At 41.1% G+C, this 18,610-nt stretch overlaps 1 protein-coding gene across 1 annotated transcript; it reads left to right on the forward strand.

Annotated features, from left to right (window-relative positions):
* The first annotated feature begins 2,965 nt into the window (after positions 1–2,965).
* Positions 2,966–8,915, forward strand: LOC103356629 (tetratricopeptide repeat protein 28-like). The gene is made up of 3 exons (XM_008280852.1): positions 2,966–3,218; positions 6,528–6,827; positions 8,871–8,915. The coding sequence occupies exons 1-3, from the start codon at positions 3,189–3,191 to the stop codon at positions 8,913–8,915; spliced, it is 375 nt and encodes a 124-aa protein (XP_008279074.1). The 5' UTR covers positions 2,966–3,188.
* The last annotated feature ends 9,695 nt before the right edge of the window (positions 8,916–18,610 follow it).

Consider the following 18,610-nt stretch of genomic DNA (forward strand, 5'->3'; position numbering starts at 1 on the left):
TAGGGAATATCTCTCTGGGAGTATGTGTGACACATTAAACTGCTGTTTTTTTTCCAGGACGTTTTGACTTGAAAAGCACAGGTGGAGTCAATAACTTTAACAATAGCTCAACTCCATTTAAATGTTCTGGTAAAAGCCTCTCCAGCAGCTGGCATGAACAACACGAGGCGCCTGCAAACTGGAGCTGCATGCTGTGCAACATTAATGCTATTAATTACACTTGTGCTTTTCCTGCTGTAACATTCCAAAATGTCAGCTGTGAAAAAAAAAATAAACGGTTTATTGTGGAGCTACTTTTACTCATTTTGCAAAGAATTACATGACTGTTGGTCTTGGGGCCAAAGGCTTCTCCTTAAAGGATTGCTACACCATCTGCTGGTAAAGAGATGCACACACAAAGATTTTCTGTTTTTAAAAAATCTGACCACCAGTTGCAGATTGCCTAATTTCCTAGAGTTATGAAAAAAAATCTTGGCAAAATTGTTATTTCAGGCTCTGTCTTTAGGGACAGAAATAGCAATTTATTGATACATATCTAAACCAGGTTGCAATTAATTTTATTTTTTTTTTACAGAAAAACGTTTTTTTGTCGAACCCTATCTAACATTAATTTATTCTGCTTGCAGATACAGGACCAGTGTGTCTCCAGCCAGTGGTAAAACTGGCGTCACCAAACCTCAAACAGATTTGATAAGATGACAAACAGTTTCCTTCGACTAAAACCCCTGCAACACATCTGGACTGACCATAAGCTGTGGTGCATTTGCAATATCTAGTGGTTGCAAAAAAAACCACATCAGATCTGAGTCAGAGCAAAATCATTTTTAAAGTAGCCTCCATGATGCAATTGCAAAGTTGTTTAAATCATTTGAAGACTGCGTGATTGATTACTTAGAAAACACTTCCATGCTTTATTTTTCCATAAGGAACTTGTTTGGTATTGTGTCATTAATATCATTTAAGTTTTGACTTTGTTCCATTTAAATGTACCAGTAATCAATGCAGTCAGCTGGCATGCACATAACCAAGGTCCTGGAGCCAGTAAACATACATGGTGTGCAGCTATGCTGTTTGCTTTCCTATACAATGTGCTGTGATGCTTGTGTACGTGGGGCCTTGGTGGTAGGTTTTATTTGAACGTTGGGTTCAGGAGAAATTCTGAGCATCCATCACTTCATTTCCTACATTCCAAATTCACCAGGTGACAATTTAAAAATATACAAGTAGGGATCTCAGGCAATTCTGTGTAAGGCCACATTTACACACAGCCAGTATTTACAAAAACGGATCTATGTTTTCAAAAATAATATTGTTCACACAAAATCGTTTTGAAAAAAAAACTCTCCATTTACACAAATCCTCATAAACACATCGTTAAGAGCTGCTGTGAGCATGCCAAACCTATAGGGGGCAGTGCAACGAAAAGCATAAAGCCATGTTAGCCACCTGAGAATCCTGGAAAAACACAACAACCAATGACACAAATTGCTTCCTGTTCAACGATAATGGCGCGAAGGTCGTTTGTTTGGACTGACAGAGAAGTGAAGCTACTCCTAAATGTGGTGTTATAAAACAAGTAAAATACTTGATTTCTATCGCAGTAGCCAAACTGTAAACATGGGTTGCACACGTATGACACTGATGACGCTTTTGTTGCATACTGTGATATCAAACTCCGTCTCCTCCTGTCTACATGCAAACGTAAAGATGGAGTTCTTACAAATCTCCACTTTGGCCTGAGTTTTCAAATAAGTAAACCAAAGGCCCAAACGCATTGAAATATCACCATTGAAATACCACCAGGGCCACTTAGGCCTTGTTTATACGTAGCAAAAATGGTGTAGGTGGCAACCTCCTGTGCTGAAAAACGAAGCTTTAAAAGACCAAAAGCGGCAGTTCCTTGAATGTCCACTTGAGGCTGGCTGTAAAGGACAGTCAATCCCCACAGACCCCCATTTCAAAATGCAAAACTTTAAAGTTTATTTGAAACATAAATTCTTCTGAAACATGAATTTCTACAAAACTCAACCACATATGTTGTATTCAGGGTAAAAGTTATGCACAGTCAAGGTTGCGGCTGTTGTGCTTGACAGGTGGAGGACAGTTCATGGTTCAGAGAGGTTTTCTTGGCTCGCCTCGGCTCCTCTCACGCTCTGCTCAGTTTTGAATCAGCCAGAAGTCAGTAACCATCTGGTCCTGCCAAGGTGGAAACAGAGCCGCCACACTGAGCTCGATTTGATAGGATTTTGGTGTCAATACACAATTTAGAACATGGATTTTTATTTATTGGGGCGGCATGGTGATGCAGTGGTTAGTGCTGTTGCCTCACAGTTCAAAGGTCCTGTGTTCAGATCTCTTGCCCCTCAGTTGGGATCTTTCTGTGTGGAGTTTGTGGATTTCCTCAGGTGCACTGGTTTCCTCCCACAGTCCAGACACATGCATGGTGGGTTAACTGGTGAATCTGAATCAGCTGTAGGTGGGACTGCTCGCTTGTTTGTCACTTTGTCTTAACTCAGTGACGGACTGGAGGTGTATTTTGCCGTTTACAAATGGAGGGATGGCTGCTATTTATGTGAACTGCATCAACCAATGGACAAAACATTCACCCCTGACCATCTGAAATGAACCCTTTCTGCTGTGCTGCTTGTATGTTTCACCCTCATGACCTGGACATGGCACCTCTGGTGGCCCCCCTCCTCATCCTCAGCCCTGCAGTCTCTCTGGACGCCTCTGGCCTACAAAGTCAGCTAACATTTGCTTTGAGCTTCACTTTATAAATGATTTGCAACATGTGTAAGATCCAGTAAAAACATCCCCTAGCGATGCATTTCATATTTATGCTTTTCTTGTGCTGACTCCTGCTCCCTCAGACCTCTCCGTGCACAGCGCGCACAGACCCGTTATGGCAACAAGGGGGAAAAAAGACAGGAAAAAAAAAAAAAAAAAAAAAGGAAAAGATTTGACAACATGGCGCACTTTCCTTGAGAAAAGTTTCTCCTGAACGCCACACAGCTCACTTCTTCGCGGATTTCCTCGCTGTTTATCGACTCTCTGGCTGCGACGTGGACTTTTTTCTCGGCTACATTTGGAACACTTTCTTGATGCGCAAAAAGTCGACACGAAGTCAACAAAGAGTGTGATGGGATGAGAGCGATAACCCGTCTCACAAACCAACACAGTCAGCCAGGATGGAGAAGCAAGCGACTCTGAAAGAAAAGGTAAGCAGATTGTTTAAACACAACCACTGTTTGTACGCTTTCCTGCGCGCTGTCATTGTTGCAGTTGTTGGCATTTTGTTGCCCCTCCGGATCACTTTTTTTTTTCCTCTCCGCGTCCTGGGCAGGAAATACCAAATGACCATTCCTGCGAAAAACCTCGTAAAAGACGTCTATCGATTTTCCAGTCATGCATACAGCACCGTGCTGCACCGTGGATGTGTGGGCTCTCCTGGCGCACAAGATACGCAAATGTGATTTAAATATCAATGGAAGATTACGCAGATTACAAAATAGGCCCCAAACCGCACTTATTTTCTTTTTCTTGCTTTCTTCTTTTTTTTTTTTTGGTTGTTGCATGAACAGAGAGGGTTGGCACTGCCAGGATCCTACAGTGGCAGAAAGTTTGTGCGTATTGCCATGAGCAAATCCACATAATTCCCCCAACAGGACTGTAAATATGTGCAGTCCAGACTAAATTTGTCTCCTGGGAGTTGAGTTAATCTCTCTCTGTATCTCCCTCTCCTTATGATTACACTGGTTGGGTGTCCTCTGTATTGGTGTAGGGCTCTCATTATCTCTCCACCCTTCCTGCCCACATCTACAGCAGGCAGCCCCCTTGTGTGTTGTTGCAGCAGCAGCAGAAGATGAGACTTGTGGACTTCCCTGCATTGCCCCTGGGCCCTGCAAAGCACTATTCCATAATAGATGCATCTCCTGACATTTCTTTGGAAGCAAACCTTTGAATGTCAGTGTGGCTGTCAGCTGTTCTCGGCCTGTTTGTGCATTTCTGAGAGGTTGCCTCTCCGTGACATTCAGCAAACCCTGTTTTCAAGCCTCCGTGCACACAGGTTTATCTTACCTGTTGAGATTATTTTTTCCCAATCTACAGGTGTTGAATTTCCTATTAGTTGTAGAGTATAAAACACTGGATGTTGTTATGTGATGTAAAAGATTATAGGAGAAGGTAAAGGCCGAGCTGATCGCTACTGCTTTGCAACTTGATGTTGAATCTACTTGATACCCAAAGCGCTCAATTCTGCTGCTACTACTCCCCAGGCCTCTGGAAGTAATTACCAAGCCTGCCCTATCCCAGAATTCAGTCCGAGGAGGTGTGGTGAGAAAGAGGTATAATGGAAGCCGGCCCGAAAAACATGCAACCCGAGATGAATTTCATGATTCAGTAATACTCAGCAAACCGTCCCTGTTAAATGGACTCGACACTCGCCGTAATCAGACGTTACTGGCTTGATGCAGTTACCGTAAGACTTGAGTCAGGGTCTGTTTTGATCTTGGCTCAGGAGTGTTTGAAGTTGAATATGAATGAGAACAATAATCCCACAATGCAAAAAGCCTGAGTCTAAACCAGGGATTGTTTTGTTGTGGTAGCAGATTTAGCCGTGCAATGAAGACGTCTGTTAGGTTGAATTTAACGCTTTTGTTGTGTGTTTAAACTGCTGTGATGAATAAAAAGTAAATGAGTGCAAACACCACATTAGACGCAGGCTTTATTTAGACTCAGTGACAACACGTTAGAGATAAATGCTCATATGGTGAGATTACTATGTTATGTGATTTAACTTCAAGTTAATATAGAAGTAAATGACAAAAGCTTCATCTGCAATAATTAAATAAACCTTTGACCATCTTGAAACCTGAATTTAATCTGTAATCGTGACAGAATGTGTACCTCAGAATAGATATTTGCTGGAGGCTACATTTGCTGCATCCAAAAGTGTTAATCTGTAACTTCAACCCCTCCTTCAATGAAACTAAAGTACTTAAAAAAAAAAAAAAAAAGTCAACATGTCCATATGCTGTTTTATATGCAAGAAGACACATAAGGATCATATCAAAAGTGGCAACATCATGGCTGAGCATTTACACCTTGCAACTGCAGTGTACTGATGACAGTAACAAACACACAGATTCAGACGTCTGGGGTTTCATACATAACAAACTTAATGAACCAATCCTGTCTGCTTTTTGCTCTCACATGTATGGCTGAGTTACTCTAATATTGTAACTTGCCACTGTGTAGTGTATAGTAGTTTTACAGCGTCTGAGCAGAGTTGTAGGTGAGCCGGTGTGCTCATGGTGCAGCGAGTGGCAGCTGGCTGGGTGTAGATGGAGGCGGGGACTTTGCGGGTGTCAGCCTGCCATTGGCCACTCATCTAAGGTAGCTAACCACAACAATAACAACAACCTCTGGGCAGCAAGCTACCACACTGAAAATGTCAAGTTGTGCCGAGGATTTAGATTGTGCAGGAAGGAAACCCTGCTCAGTGTTTCGTTTAGGTTGTCCATTTTAATCACAGTGCTTGTCTCCCTGCATGCAAATGTCCGACCTAAACAATTCCACTTGTCACTATTTTGAGAGAACACCAAAGCTGCATTCTTTAGCTTATACTCGCCTATGTTGATTGTCATTGGTGTAAAGACGTACAACAGAGCCGGAGTGACCATTATGTTCTACAGAATGGGCTGACCAAGCAAGACTATACAAGACATAACGATGTAGATTTAGATCTGAGCCATTTCTTTGGGGATTAATTCAATTAACAGAGAGAGACTTTAAAACTTTGATTTGAGCTAAAATAAGCCAACCTTCATACAGTTACAATAAACCAAATTGTATACAATATAGACAGTCAGTATCATTGACTTGTCAAATGGGAAAAGAAAACAACACTAATGATGACCTCATTAATTTCATGTCTCAGAAAACTGTTCCGCTGATCTGACATGATTCCTGCCAGGGTCCAGCTGGCAAAACTAAATGACCTCATAGAATTATTAATGTCACTAATTAACTTTGTGCTTTGCCTGCAATGACATGTTGAATATTTGCCTTTTAAAAAGGTTTTTTTTTTTTTTTTTTACTTCAGAAACCTCAGTATTTCTGTGATGATGAGTGATTTTGGAGTACAGGTTTTCTCATACACTTTGTCTAAAACTCCCTCATCAACATGTCCTCACAGCTGTATGTTCTGATCGTTGCTCCAGTGCCGATGGACAGCAGACATTTTGACTTTATAGCAGCCAGAGCACAGGTGTATTTGATAACATTAAAAATACCTGAATTCCATTTGAATGAGCTACTTCCAGGATCCTGCCATTGTTCTCGCAGGCTGGCTGTCTTCCTGGGCCACCTGATGGAACAGAGTCATCTTTAATGAAATTTGTTTCACCAGTGCTTTTCCGACTGTGACAGCTCAAAATGCTGTGAAAAAGCCCCACTGAGTGCTTTTCTTAATGGAATTCCTGTTGGTTAGGTCACACCAATGATAGCTCCTCTGCTCTCTCCTCCAGTTCTCAATCTTCGGTTCCCGGACGGTGGGCCGACCTATCCGGTGTGTTCCTGGAGACGACGGGGCCAGGTACGGCCTCAGCAAGGCCGAGTTCATGGAGAAGGTGCAGCAGAGCAACGAGGCGTGTCAGCGAGGTGACTTTCAGGCGGCCGTTCATTTGTACAGTGATGCATTGCAGGCCGACCCACAGAACTGCATCCTCTATAGCAACCGCTCAGCAGCTTTTCTCAAACTGGGCCAACACCAAGCAGCTCTGGACGATGCTCAGAGAGCTTGTGAGCTTAATTCCAAGTGGCCAAAGGTAAGTGTGCCTCAGCAGCTTAAACTGTGGATTTGTGGAAATTGTAGGTGTTATGTTGCAACAGTGGAACAACATAAGAGAGAAGGCTGAGTTTTTGGTGCTTTGTTTCCCATTTTATGTATTTTTTTAAAGTAGAAATTAATGCTCTAGTGCACCAAGGATCTCAAGCATTAATGCAATTTTTGGGCTTTCATGCCCATGTTATTGCCAGTTTGAATATTGTCAGCATTTAGCTACATATATTGAAATAGAGCAGTGCTTTTTATACGTGTGAGATATCAATGGAGTTTATAAAAAGGGTATTTTCTGTAGTGACAGTTTTGGTATTGTTAGCAGAGACTTTGTAACGGAGAGACTTACCACTGACAGAATCTTTAATAGAAATCAGTGGTAAAATTCCGCAATGAAAGTTGGCAGTTGTTAGACATGTGTTTTATCTGCTCTGTAACAGCTGCACCAGGAAACATCCAGCCAAGTGTATTGTTGCACTAATGCAACCCTGGCACTTTGAAACTGTGCTCATGGGTCATAGAAGTAGAATCTGTGGGAAAAATGCATTTTAGACCTTATTTTAGCGCAACGTCACCAAATGTTATGAGCAGCTTTAATCAGGTTTTAATGGTGATTTTGTTACATGCAGTTTTTATTTCAAGGTGGTTTCTGAGTATGGCTGTAATTAGAAGTATTTTCATTGTTGATCAATCTGTTGATGATTTTCTCGGTGAGTTGTTTAGTCTATAAAATGTCAGAAAACGGGGAAAAGTGTTGATCATTGTTTCCAAAAGCCCAAAATGTATTCGGTTTACTGTCATAGAGAAGCAAAGAACCCAGAAAATGTTCACATTTTAGAAAATTATCCAAATATTTGACGATTATTTAATTGTTGACAACTTATTGATGAATTGATTATTGTGGCAAAACTTGACTACGTGGGCTTTGATATCGGTACAGCTGCTCACAAAGTAGTGCTATAGTTCTATTATTGTGGTTGTAGTTGAAATTATTTTTGCACCATTTTTTTTTTTTTTAACGTCTGACAATGAGATGATTTATTTTCAATTCAAAGTGCTCCAAATTCCAATCACAGTTTCACTCCTCGGTCGCATTCTTGTGGCTGCTGATCAATACAAACTTTTCTGGGGTCTTGTCTTTGATCTTGTCCGGGCCATGTGGACTAACCTACGATAGATTTCGCATTACTCAGCCACAGAGATCACTAGGAGACCAATTCCTCTCAGTGATAGAAATGCATTGATTTCATGATTTAGCATGGAGAGATACTTTGGTCTTTCGAGAGAGAGATTGATGATAATGTGGTGGAGTGGTATTGACGATAATTTGTCGCTACCAATGATGCATCAGTGGCCACCTCTTCTTTGATCTGAGGTCGTGTGTCTTTCCTGTGCCCAGGTAGGTTTCCTCCTCTGTAAAAATGTGTCTTTGTAGTGAGACCTGAGGCTGCTGCTTTTTAATGCATCGGTGGTGTTGTGTGCTTGCTGCGTTGTCTCATGGTGTTGTGAGTAATACAGAGAATATTGAACTACAGTGATTAGTTGTTGACAGTTAAATTCATTATTCAACTATTGTCAGTAATTTTTTAAAGAAAATAAAAGGCAGAATTCTCTGATTTCAGATTCTTAAATGTGAATATCTTCAGGTTTTATTTACTCTTGTGTGATGGTAAACTGAATACCTTCAGGTTGTGGACAAAACAAGACAGCTGAGGATGTCATTTTTTGGATTTGTAAAACATGGATTGGCATTTTTCACCAATTTCCCACATTTTTTGAAACACACTACAAATGGAATAAATCAAGAAAATAACCAACAGATTAAAGATGGATGAAAATCGTCATTAATTGCAGCCCTAAATGAACACCTTCCACCAGTGTAGCACATTTCTCACCGATTGTTTCTTCCTGTTTGTGTTGTCATGAATATGCAGATGCAGTTTCAGTGCACTGCTCTTTTTTTTTAGTCATTTCGTATTATAAATTGCACAACAGAAGTCTTCACTGTTCGCTGTCACTTCTCTCTCTGCAGCATTTGAGCGTTGCCATAGAGTACAGAGATTTCATAAACCTCTGAAGCCAGTGAGACCAAACTATAATTGAAAATCACTGCCAAAATCATTCTCCTCCTCTTTATATGCTATCCAAGTACAATGAACTCTTTGTGGTCTGACTGGGGGATGGTTGACTTAATCTAGGCTGTGTAGCTCTGCTTATTCTTGGATTTACTGCCTGACAGCTTCGACTCTCATGCTCAAGCCTGCGTTATCAGTCCTGGTGTCGATGTATAGCTTGACCTTTGTGTTTTACTTTGTAACGTGAGACAAAGGGATTAATATGTCTGTGGTATTGACAATTATACTCAGGGCTGTATGCTTGTGTTTCAAATGAAGCTTTGGGAATCACCGCTAGGGGTCAGTCTTGTCAAGCAGGAAGGGCTGTCAAGCGGTTTTGTCTGTGCAGGACAAAAAGGCACTCAACCAATTTCTTTTCCAAGATTCCTTTTTTCCTACATTTTGTGGGTTCAAGTAAAGCTAAATGTTGATCATGATTGGCTTTCATTTCTAGGAGAGGAATGTGCTTAAGCATGCATCATCATCTAGTAGCAAGGAGGGTTTTTCTACTTGATAAATGTTCAGGTGGAGGCCAAGGTCACAACAGATCTGTCTTCATTTTTAATTTTTTTTTCCACAGATATTAAAAATGAATCCCATTTGGCAAATATAAAACCCTATTTTTTCTAATCGGCGTTGGGACTTTGGCATTGCCATATGCTCTGTGTGTGTAGTGGATGTGACTGAACGGTGGTATGTATTACAAGTCTTGATTCAGTCAGCGCTGCCTCAAAGAATCGATTAGCGATGGTGGTCTCGACACTTCTGGCATTGGCCTTGGGGGGGGGGGAAAGAAAGGCTCGGTGTTGCACAGTCCATCTGCTCTGCCTGGATGTTTGATGAAGGAACAGGGATTAAATCACAGGAGTGTGCTGGCATTCAGATCCTGTGTGAGTACATAATATCATCAATCATGCCTCCCTATGACTGCACTTCTGGATTGGCCCATCAAACAGTGACAGGCATGGTTTTGCTGCCCCAAGCACCAGCGAGCAGCCCACCCTACTGAAGCCCACAGCCAGCCTGTGAAGGAACTCCCTGTCTAATCTGTCAGCTTTCCCTGCTGTAAGTGCCAGAAAACACATTCTGAAAGAAGAAAGAAAATGTGTGGTTTAATGACCCAAGACAGCTTTAGGCCCTTTTGTACCTCTCCCTCTTACTGAATATAAAAAGCTTAAATGAGAACAAAATAGGGTGCCATTTTATAGACAAGGGGTGCACACTTTTTTTTTATGTCGCTTCACATTTTGTCTCCGTGAGCCGGCGTGGGAGGGTAACTGGGAGAAGATGTGTGGAGCGTAGTATAATCAAGCTTCTTTTCTTGTGCATTATTAATTTTTAAGTGCAAAAGGAATCATTCTGTTGCTTTTGATATATAGTCACGTGCCATGTAGGTGAAAAAAATGTCAGGATTCATGTGCGGCGAGTATTTTGTGATTCCGTGCTGTGCTTCAAGTGGCTTTTAGAAGACAATACTCTTCCTAGATGGAGTCCCGATCTGCTGTGCTCCTCCATCTGGTTCCTCCCTCTCAACGCTGCTGTTCCAGTGACATGTTAAACAAACAGCCCTCTCTGCTATCACTCCCATTCTCCTGCTCGAGCGCTGACAAGGAGAGCTCCTAGGGAACTAAAAGACAACTGGCACCGCAGTGTCAGGGGAAACATCTCTACCATTTGCATATCTTCTGATTATAGGTTATGATGGTGCTTATCAGGGGTATTCTGCCTCCTCGAATGTTTATTGCCAGAGTTGCAGATGACACCCACTTATAATGGCGGTTAAAAACCATCAAGCCTCATTTTTCAGATGTGGCTGTAGCACATTTTTTGCTATTATTTGGATACATTTTTCTTCTTCACCAACATAAAATATCCATTTGCATCCCAGTGGAGGGGGCCCCGGGTTTAACTGAGACAATGAGTGTTTGCGCTGGAAAAGGTCATGGTGTGTGGAGTGCTGAAAGGGAACTTTAATTACAGCAGCACCATATCCAGTAATTGTGTAAGGAGTGGATGCTGACACCCTGATGGGGCAGAAAGCTTCTTTGCTTCCAGCAGCGCCGGGTGATGGCACTGGATTTCGCTGTTACTGTAAGTGGAATAGGAAGAAAAGAATTACGTGTCTGTGTGTGATTTGAAGACTTCATCCTTTGCCACTCTCAGCAGCACTCTGCTTTTAATGTGGAAGAGAACCACTGGGGCGTAATGCTTTCCCCCCGTCGGTATGACAGTCCGTTAAAGCAGCTCCTCATCTGATCTCGGCGTGCGTAAAGAATAAAGAACCTGGGTTTTGATCTCACGTGGAGAGTAGTTACAGCACTTCTTCTTTCTTTTATTCACGCCGTCTGAAATATTTATCACATAACACCTTGGTGACCTGTCCTTTTATTTGGATACGCGCTGAATAATGAGCTGAAGACTTCACAGTGAAAAAAAAAACTCTTTGAAATAGTGTGTGTGTGTTTGTAAGCGCAAAGGGTGTGTGTTTGGTGGCCTGTTTGTTTTATTGCAGGAGGATACTGTAGCATTGTAACGCAGTCATTTGTATTCAGTGTAGAATTTGACTCTGTTTTCAAAATTGTTGATCAAAAGGCCTGTAAAAGCTGAAACTGTCAGCCGTCCCACTCAGTCGCTTTTCTTTTTTTGCCACATTCGCAGCGTGGCTCAATGGATGGCTGTCAGCATGGGCGAAGGTTTGTTTGAACAGAGAGTAGGAGGACGCATTAAATGGGGGATTTGGGGGTAAATTTGGGGGAAAATGTGGAGTGTAAAACACTTAATTTCCAACATTTCAGTGAATTTTTATGCACCAATTTGTACCTTCTCTGCATTTGTCTGGGTTGTCTTTGGGTTAAGCTGCTTTTCAAATTAAAAGTTATTTGCTTGCATGATTGGGGAGACAAATGCATGTGTGCTATATAAGGTGGACATCTCCCCTAAATTCTACGCTTAAGGCTGTCACTTTGGTCTGAAATATCTCAACAGTTCTTAAATTGATTACCTACAAACTTTGGGGATTGCCTGACTATTCTTCAAGAAGCATCATGTGGTTGATGTTTATGGTTTTGAGTGAAATTTAGTGCCCCATATAGGATGAACTGCAAAATCGTCTGTGATTTCATAAAGCATCATCATCTAGCCAATATGCTGCAGGGTGGTGCAGTTGGTAGCACTATTGCCTCGCAGCAAGAAGGTTGCCGGTTCGCGTCCCGGTAGGGGCACCGGAATCTTTCTGTGTGGAGTTTGTATGTTCTCCCCGTGCAGCGTGGGTTCTCTCCGGGTTCTCCGGCTTCCTCCCACAAGGTCCAAAAACATGCTGAGGTTAATTGGTGATTCTAAATTGTCTGTAGGTGTGAATGTGAGTGTGCTTGGTTGTCTGTCTCTAAGTGTAGCCCTGTGATAGACTGGCGACCTGTCCAGGGTGTCCCCTGCCTTCACCCTAAGTCAGCTGGGATAGGCTCCAGCCCCCCCGCGACCCTCATGAGGATTAAGCGGTGTATAGATAATGGATGGATGGATCTAGCCAAAATGATATTAATTTATCTAATCTTGTGACCAGATACCTACAAAGTTCACAACATTCTATTAGCTGAGCATCAGTGGCACTTCTTGGCCTCAGTGTAGTCGGTCTAACCAGTTTGTTTTTGATTATTTATGTAAGATCACAACCTTAGCCTACACTTCAACTCAAAAATAATAGAGGTATTGTGAAATGATACCGTTTTGAATCATTTAACAGTTTTGTGATATCGGACAGGGCTGAACTATTGTATACTGTGTTCCCTCAAGTAGAAAACTAACCAAATAAAAAATGGATGCAGAGTTCTGAACTGTACTACGGGGCCACGCGATGTATCGATAAATATTTATAATACCCCTCGATGCATATTTATGATGAGCATGAGCAGGGTTGATTTGAAAGAGCTGAATGCGGATGACATCAACCTGCATTCCCGCCCATAGTTATGAATCAATAATTATAAAATATGAATGCCTGTAGTTAGACATGGGAATACCAATAGACGGCAGAGACTCATTACAATATTGTGCGAGGAAGTTTCTCACCAAGATGCCTTCTCAAATCAGGTGCCTGGCTTCTTGTTTTTTTTTTTTTTTTTTTTTTTGCATATCATTGGAAAAGTGGGGCACAGGAACTCACCTACGACAGTGTAACTGTTCAAAAGTTACACGACAAAAATAGATTTCTTGGAAGACTTTTCTATATTGTTAAATTCAAACCTTAACCTATAAGATCCACCTTGTTCTCATTCCCAGGGCATCAAATGCTGCCGTTTTGTCAAAGCTGCTGTTGTTTGACAGATATGTGCACTTTGGCGTCGGTGCCAGCCGTGTTAATATTCAATGCTGACAGACGTATAGGAGTCTTTCCAGTTTATTAGAGCAACATAAGGAGGTTTAAGAGGTGTGAGTCACAGCACTTCCACCCAGGAGACTGAGGCTTGTTTCCCCTGTTGGACCGTTACTTTTTTCACCCAGTTTTGCTTTATTTTCAGTCTCAAGGCTTGTTTACACTTGCAGTTTGGTTCAGTATAAGTTTGGGAAAAGATCATGGTTTGGGTTGAAATACAATCTGCAACACGAAGCACATGTTACAAGACAAACTTCCCTCTGTCTGAAAGGCAGCGACAGCAACGACACCAGCTGAGAAAATCTGACTGTGGTATCACAGCATCTATTTCTGACATTCAAGGATTTTTGTTGGACTGTCGGACTACTGTGTGTGTTGAAAAATGACACGAATGACACCCAACGTGCTCAAACGCGATGCCAAAGGCTCATATACAATCCTGGCTCTAGATCCTTCCCTCTTGTGCATGATAATACTGAACTGTATGTTCAGTGGATTAAAGCTTGGATTTGTTTAAACTGTCTGAAAAGCAGCACAGTGCATAAGAAGAAAAGAATGCAGTTCCTATCAAGAAAGAAAAACATTTTCTTTGCCAAAAAATTGGTTCACGTCTTTAGTTTTTGTTATCTGTAATGTCAGTGTTTGTTGACCAGGGGTTTTGTGGACCTTCTGGACGCCCAAGCTATGTTTTCATGTGAGAAGGTGTGCAGTTATTATCGCAGTATAAACTCCCTGCTGCCTCTCCTCATGAAGAGGTGTGCTCCGGGTTAAAAAAGAAACCTTCCTGCCAGTTTCCCCTATCCCACTGCCGCCGGATGCCTGTTTTCCACCGTAGCTCCAGCGCTCGCCATGGAGAGAGTAGAGTCATGAACCACTAATAAGAGGGTTCCGTTTTGCTTCTACCCAGCCGAGGCTTGACCTAATGAACAAATCAAATGAATGGCGTATAATTATAGGCCAGAGAGACCGGGACGGACAGAGGGTTGGCGCTAGTGCGCACAAACCTGAAATTATTTGTCTGGAAAATCTGTGAAATGAGCGGGAGCAGTTAAAATCTGACTTTTTTCCCTTTAGAGGGCCGCTGTGGCTGAGCAGTGCTGCACATACTCACGGGCCATGATGGAGGGGAAAAGTGACCACACACACACACAAGTCTGCTGTTTTGATTTCAACAGCACTTCCTTGGCAGCTCTGTCATTCTTTACGCAGATGAGATGGAACTAATCCTGAGCTTGTCTGTTTCTCGAGCAGTGCCGCTCTCTCTTGCTCGCTATCCACAACAGAGTGTTTCTTCTTTGTTTGAGATATTGCTGAAAGAGGCTGCTTTCGTGATTCCATTTTCTTGTTTTGTATACTTTGTAATATGCAGCAAACGTTTATTCGAGCGGCAGCATTGCTACAAACCTACAGTAAAAATCCCATCCCCTTCTTTCAGTCTAATAATGCACTTAAAGATGAATACATCAACATCCAACACATACTGTTAAAAGCAGCTCGCATTACTCATCTTTTTTTTTTTTTACAAAGTGTTGTTTCTGTGCCTGCTGAATTGCTGGTTGATTATAGCGCTCAGACACAACACGTAAATGATGTCTGTTGTATGACTGATAAAATTGATACCCAGAATTGCTTTGCTATTTTCAGTCTACTAAGTCAGTATACTGTTGATGTGTTCAGTCATTTTTTCTTCTTTTTTTTTTTTTTTACATTTCTTACAGTTTGGAAGGATGATTCCAAATCCCTGCTTCCCTGCTTAGCCGGCCTCACTGTGACGGTGGCCAAGTGGTTTTCCTCTCTGCCACCCAGGCGCCCCACCAAATTGTAGTGTTTAGTAAAATCTAATCTGCTTTCAGGAAGCACCAGGCACACACACATAAAAAATGAAAATGAGCATATCTTGTCTTTTTTTTTTTACACTAAGCACCGTGCAGTGGATGTCTTTTGCTGCTTTTTGCTGGATCCCGCAAAGTTCAGAAAGAAAAGGCTTTCCAGTTTCCAGTGTAGATTTTCAAGATGATGTAATTTGCTGTGATGTGTGGGTGATGACCTCCCACTCACCCCACAGCTGTCTCTTTTTAGACTGTCCAGGGGGCATTGATGAGTCAGAGCTGGGAGCTGATGTCACCCTGATGATAATCTGTCAGGCCTATCAACACACAATCAACACCTACTAACCACCACAAAGATCTGTGATTTTAGACAATCTTCTGTCCAAGTAATATTGGATAGAAATTCAGTTCACATACTCTGTGTGAGGTTTTTTTTTCTCTCGCGAAAATGGGCACAGCTCAAAACTTAGAGGGGTGTATAAAAATCTTTTTTTTTTTCTTGTTATGCCATTTTGCTGATAAGCTATTCAGAAAATTAAATGCAGCAGTCTCTTTGTCCCAAAAGAAATAAAGCGTGTCAAAGCCTAGGTAAGCACCTCAAACAAGAAACTTTCAATCATGTTAAAGAATGTCTGCGCCCTCACAAAGCGTTTTCCCTTCGAATACACAAATTGATTACCAGCTTAATAGCTTTTTGCTTGCCATTACATGGGAAGAAATGTCAAAAGACTCAGAGAAAGCCAGCTCATTGCCATGCTCATGGCATAACAGTCTGCTGCTGATAGTGGATCAGCTTTACAAGCCCGAGGAAATGAGGAAAACAATTGCACCCTGCTCCCTACCACATAACCCCTTGGGTTATACAGATGCTCTTTTTTCCTTACAGGGGTTCATCTTGCTGTCAGCCTCATATTGTGCTGGCCCCACCCACCTGGGAGCCTGACAAGGCTTGGGCCCTGAGACCTGGATGTCTCTGGAATTAGCACAACCTGGCTCTGCTGCAGTCGAGCAGAGAGCAACCTGCATGGAGCCCATTAGTAAACACTGCATAAGCACGGCGAGATGAAAAGCAGAGCGGAGAGTTGGATTTTTTGTGATCTGTTTACTGATTCCGTCGTCTTCACCTCTGAACTTCAGGTGACTAGGACACTCATTTTTTCGTCAGTACCAGCAGCTGTGTCGGACACATCGTAATATTAGGATGCAGATTAAAATAAAGAAAAGTCATTCTGCTGATGCATAATATTACCAATGTATTGTTATAGCTTTCACCTCTTTAAAGAGGTGTAAGGTTTGGTCGGTGCTTATGCCTTCATGGAAAGTATTCCTCTCTTAGCTTGTGGTCTGTTTCATAGAGCACGTATGCATGATGTAACCTCCTTCCATGAATGAGTCATGCGCCCTGGTTCCTCCCAGAGACATAAATTGGTGCGATAAAGGTGTCACTGATTTTGTTCTGAGGTGGCTGACTATTTTTTATTTTTTTTTAAAGGAAGAACACACTCTAAAAATTATGTTTTGGCTCAAAAAAAAAAAAAAAATAATGTCAGCAGTTTACATCAATCTTTTTGAGTTATGCCAACGTCTAATAAAATGATGTTCAACCAACAAACTACATCAAGTTAGAGGAATTAGTTTCTCCTCTGCATTCAACAGTATTTAAAATTTCCACCTATTTATTGATTGGTAGAATATATTCAAGTTTTTTGGTAGGATACTAATAAAGAGTAAATTGTTCCAGCAGTATTTCTATGTTTTTCAAAAGAAACAGAAAGTGTTCTGTATGTACGTGTTGTCTATAATTATGATGAAAAGTTTTTAGGTTGGCAAATTTAAAAAATGAAGTTGCTCTAATGTTAAGTAGGTAGAGAAGGAAAATTAACTTATCAAGTCAATTTCAATAACTTTAGTTTAGTTTTAAATCAAACACGCCACAAAGTTGTGTTTAGATTACACACAATATTAGGTTGATGCAATTACCAATATTATTATGTCGACCCAGTCCATCAAAATATTGTTTGCAACTTAAAAGGTGTATTGAAATCAATAATAGCTAGAGAGAGATCAAAACTTTTTTGTACCAGGCTGTAATCATGTATATTTCTGTGGAAAAGTTGAACATTTGAACGTGGCATTCTATGGAGATTGACTCACTTTTGGAGTCGACCTCAAGTGGACATTTGAGAAACTGCAGTTTTTGGTCGCTTGTGCAGTCGCTTTACTTTTCAACCCTGGATGTTGCGACTTGGTAATAGAGCCGAAGAACAAATGCTGAAAAGTTCTCTTTTAATGAAGCAAACATAGATAAACAAAGACATTTCAATAAGTTTTGGACTGGATCTTTTTGACACCAAATTTTACCAGCAAATGTATATTGGCTCTGAATATTAGTTATCAGTCTTCTGGATTTCTGGATGTGAAAGCACTACATCGATCAGCTCCCAATATGAATATGGCGAAAACAAAAGCAATACTGGAAGTAGTGTAAGTAAATTTTAGAATGTATTGTTTATATTTGATGAACATGCGGCTACAATAGGAATAAGAACCTGCATTATTGTTCACATGCTGAAGCAAGGCAGTGAACTGCATTGTGTATATTATTTAAGGAATGCTGCATTCAAAATGTATCTTCCAGTCATCCCTGTTGACTTGAAGTATGGGTGTAAATAGTTTATACGTTTCTCAGTGTTAGAGAACAGCAGTTGGTAAGTGAAGTTTTTACTAAGCAAAAATACAACAAAAAAAAACCTATTTGAATAACCATTTCCCTGCAGCTCCATCTTTGGTCAAAAATCTGCAGCAACTCTTGGAAATGGAGTGAGTGAGTGAAAAGAACATCTTTCTTCATTATTGCAAATAGAAACAGACCGGATTAATTTTTAGATCACAGTATATACTAGTGTAAAATGTCAGTGTGCATTAATAAAACAATAATATGTCTCTTGAAAACTGTCACTGTTTGGTTCAGAGGCAATCACTTAATCTCTCAGTAGAAAACAAAGTACTATTTGTCAGTGTTGCTCAAGTGGAACCAGGACATGAAATCTAATCAGGCTTTAGTTTAAGTATGACCTAATTTTGTCCATTAACTGAGCGCTGGCCACAATTTTTCTGCAATTACTGACTTAACTGGTGTGTTGTATATGATTAATGTTGGATGATCTCTAATAAATAATGGATGTTTGGAAGCCAGTCTGGAACAAAGAATGCGGCACGCACAATATTACGTTAACTTGCTTCCGTGATAATCTCAGATTTTGTCGTGAGACGGGAAGCAGGACCGTTTAATATTCAAATCAAGCCCAGCAAAAGATGAATCTTCTTTTGTCTGCTGTCTAAATATCTTGGTGTGTAATGGCCTTCAGCCTAATTCATTCATTTAAAGTGCTCTTTCTCGATCTCAGGGCTCCCTTTAAGGCAGCTAAATTACTCATTTGTGCCAGGTTATTGCAATTAG

The sequence above is a fragment of the Stegastes partitus genome, unplaced genomic scaffold (genome assembly GCF_000690725.1).
Source record: "Stegastes partitus isolate 25-593 unplaced genomic scaffold, Stegastes_partitus-1.0.2 Scaffold211, whole genome shotgun sequence".
Classification (NCBI taxonomy): domain Eukaryota; kingdom Metazoa; phylum Chordata; class Actinopteri; family Pomacentridae; genus Stegastes; species Stegastes partitus.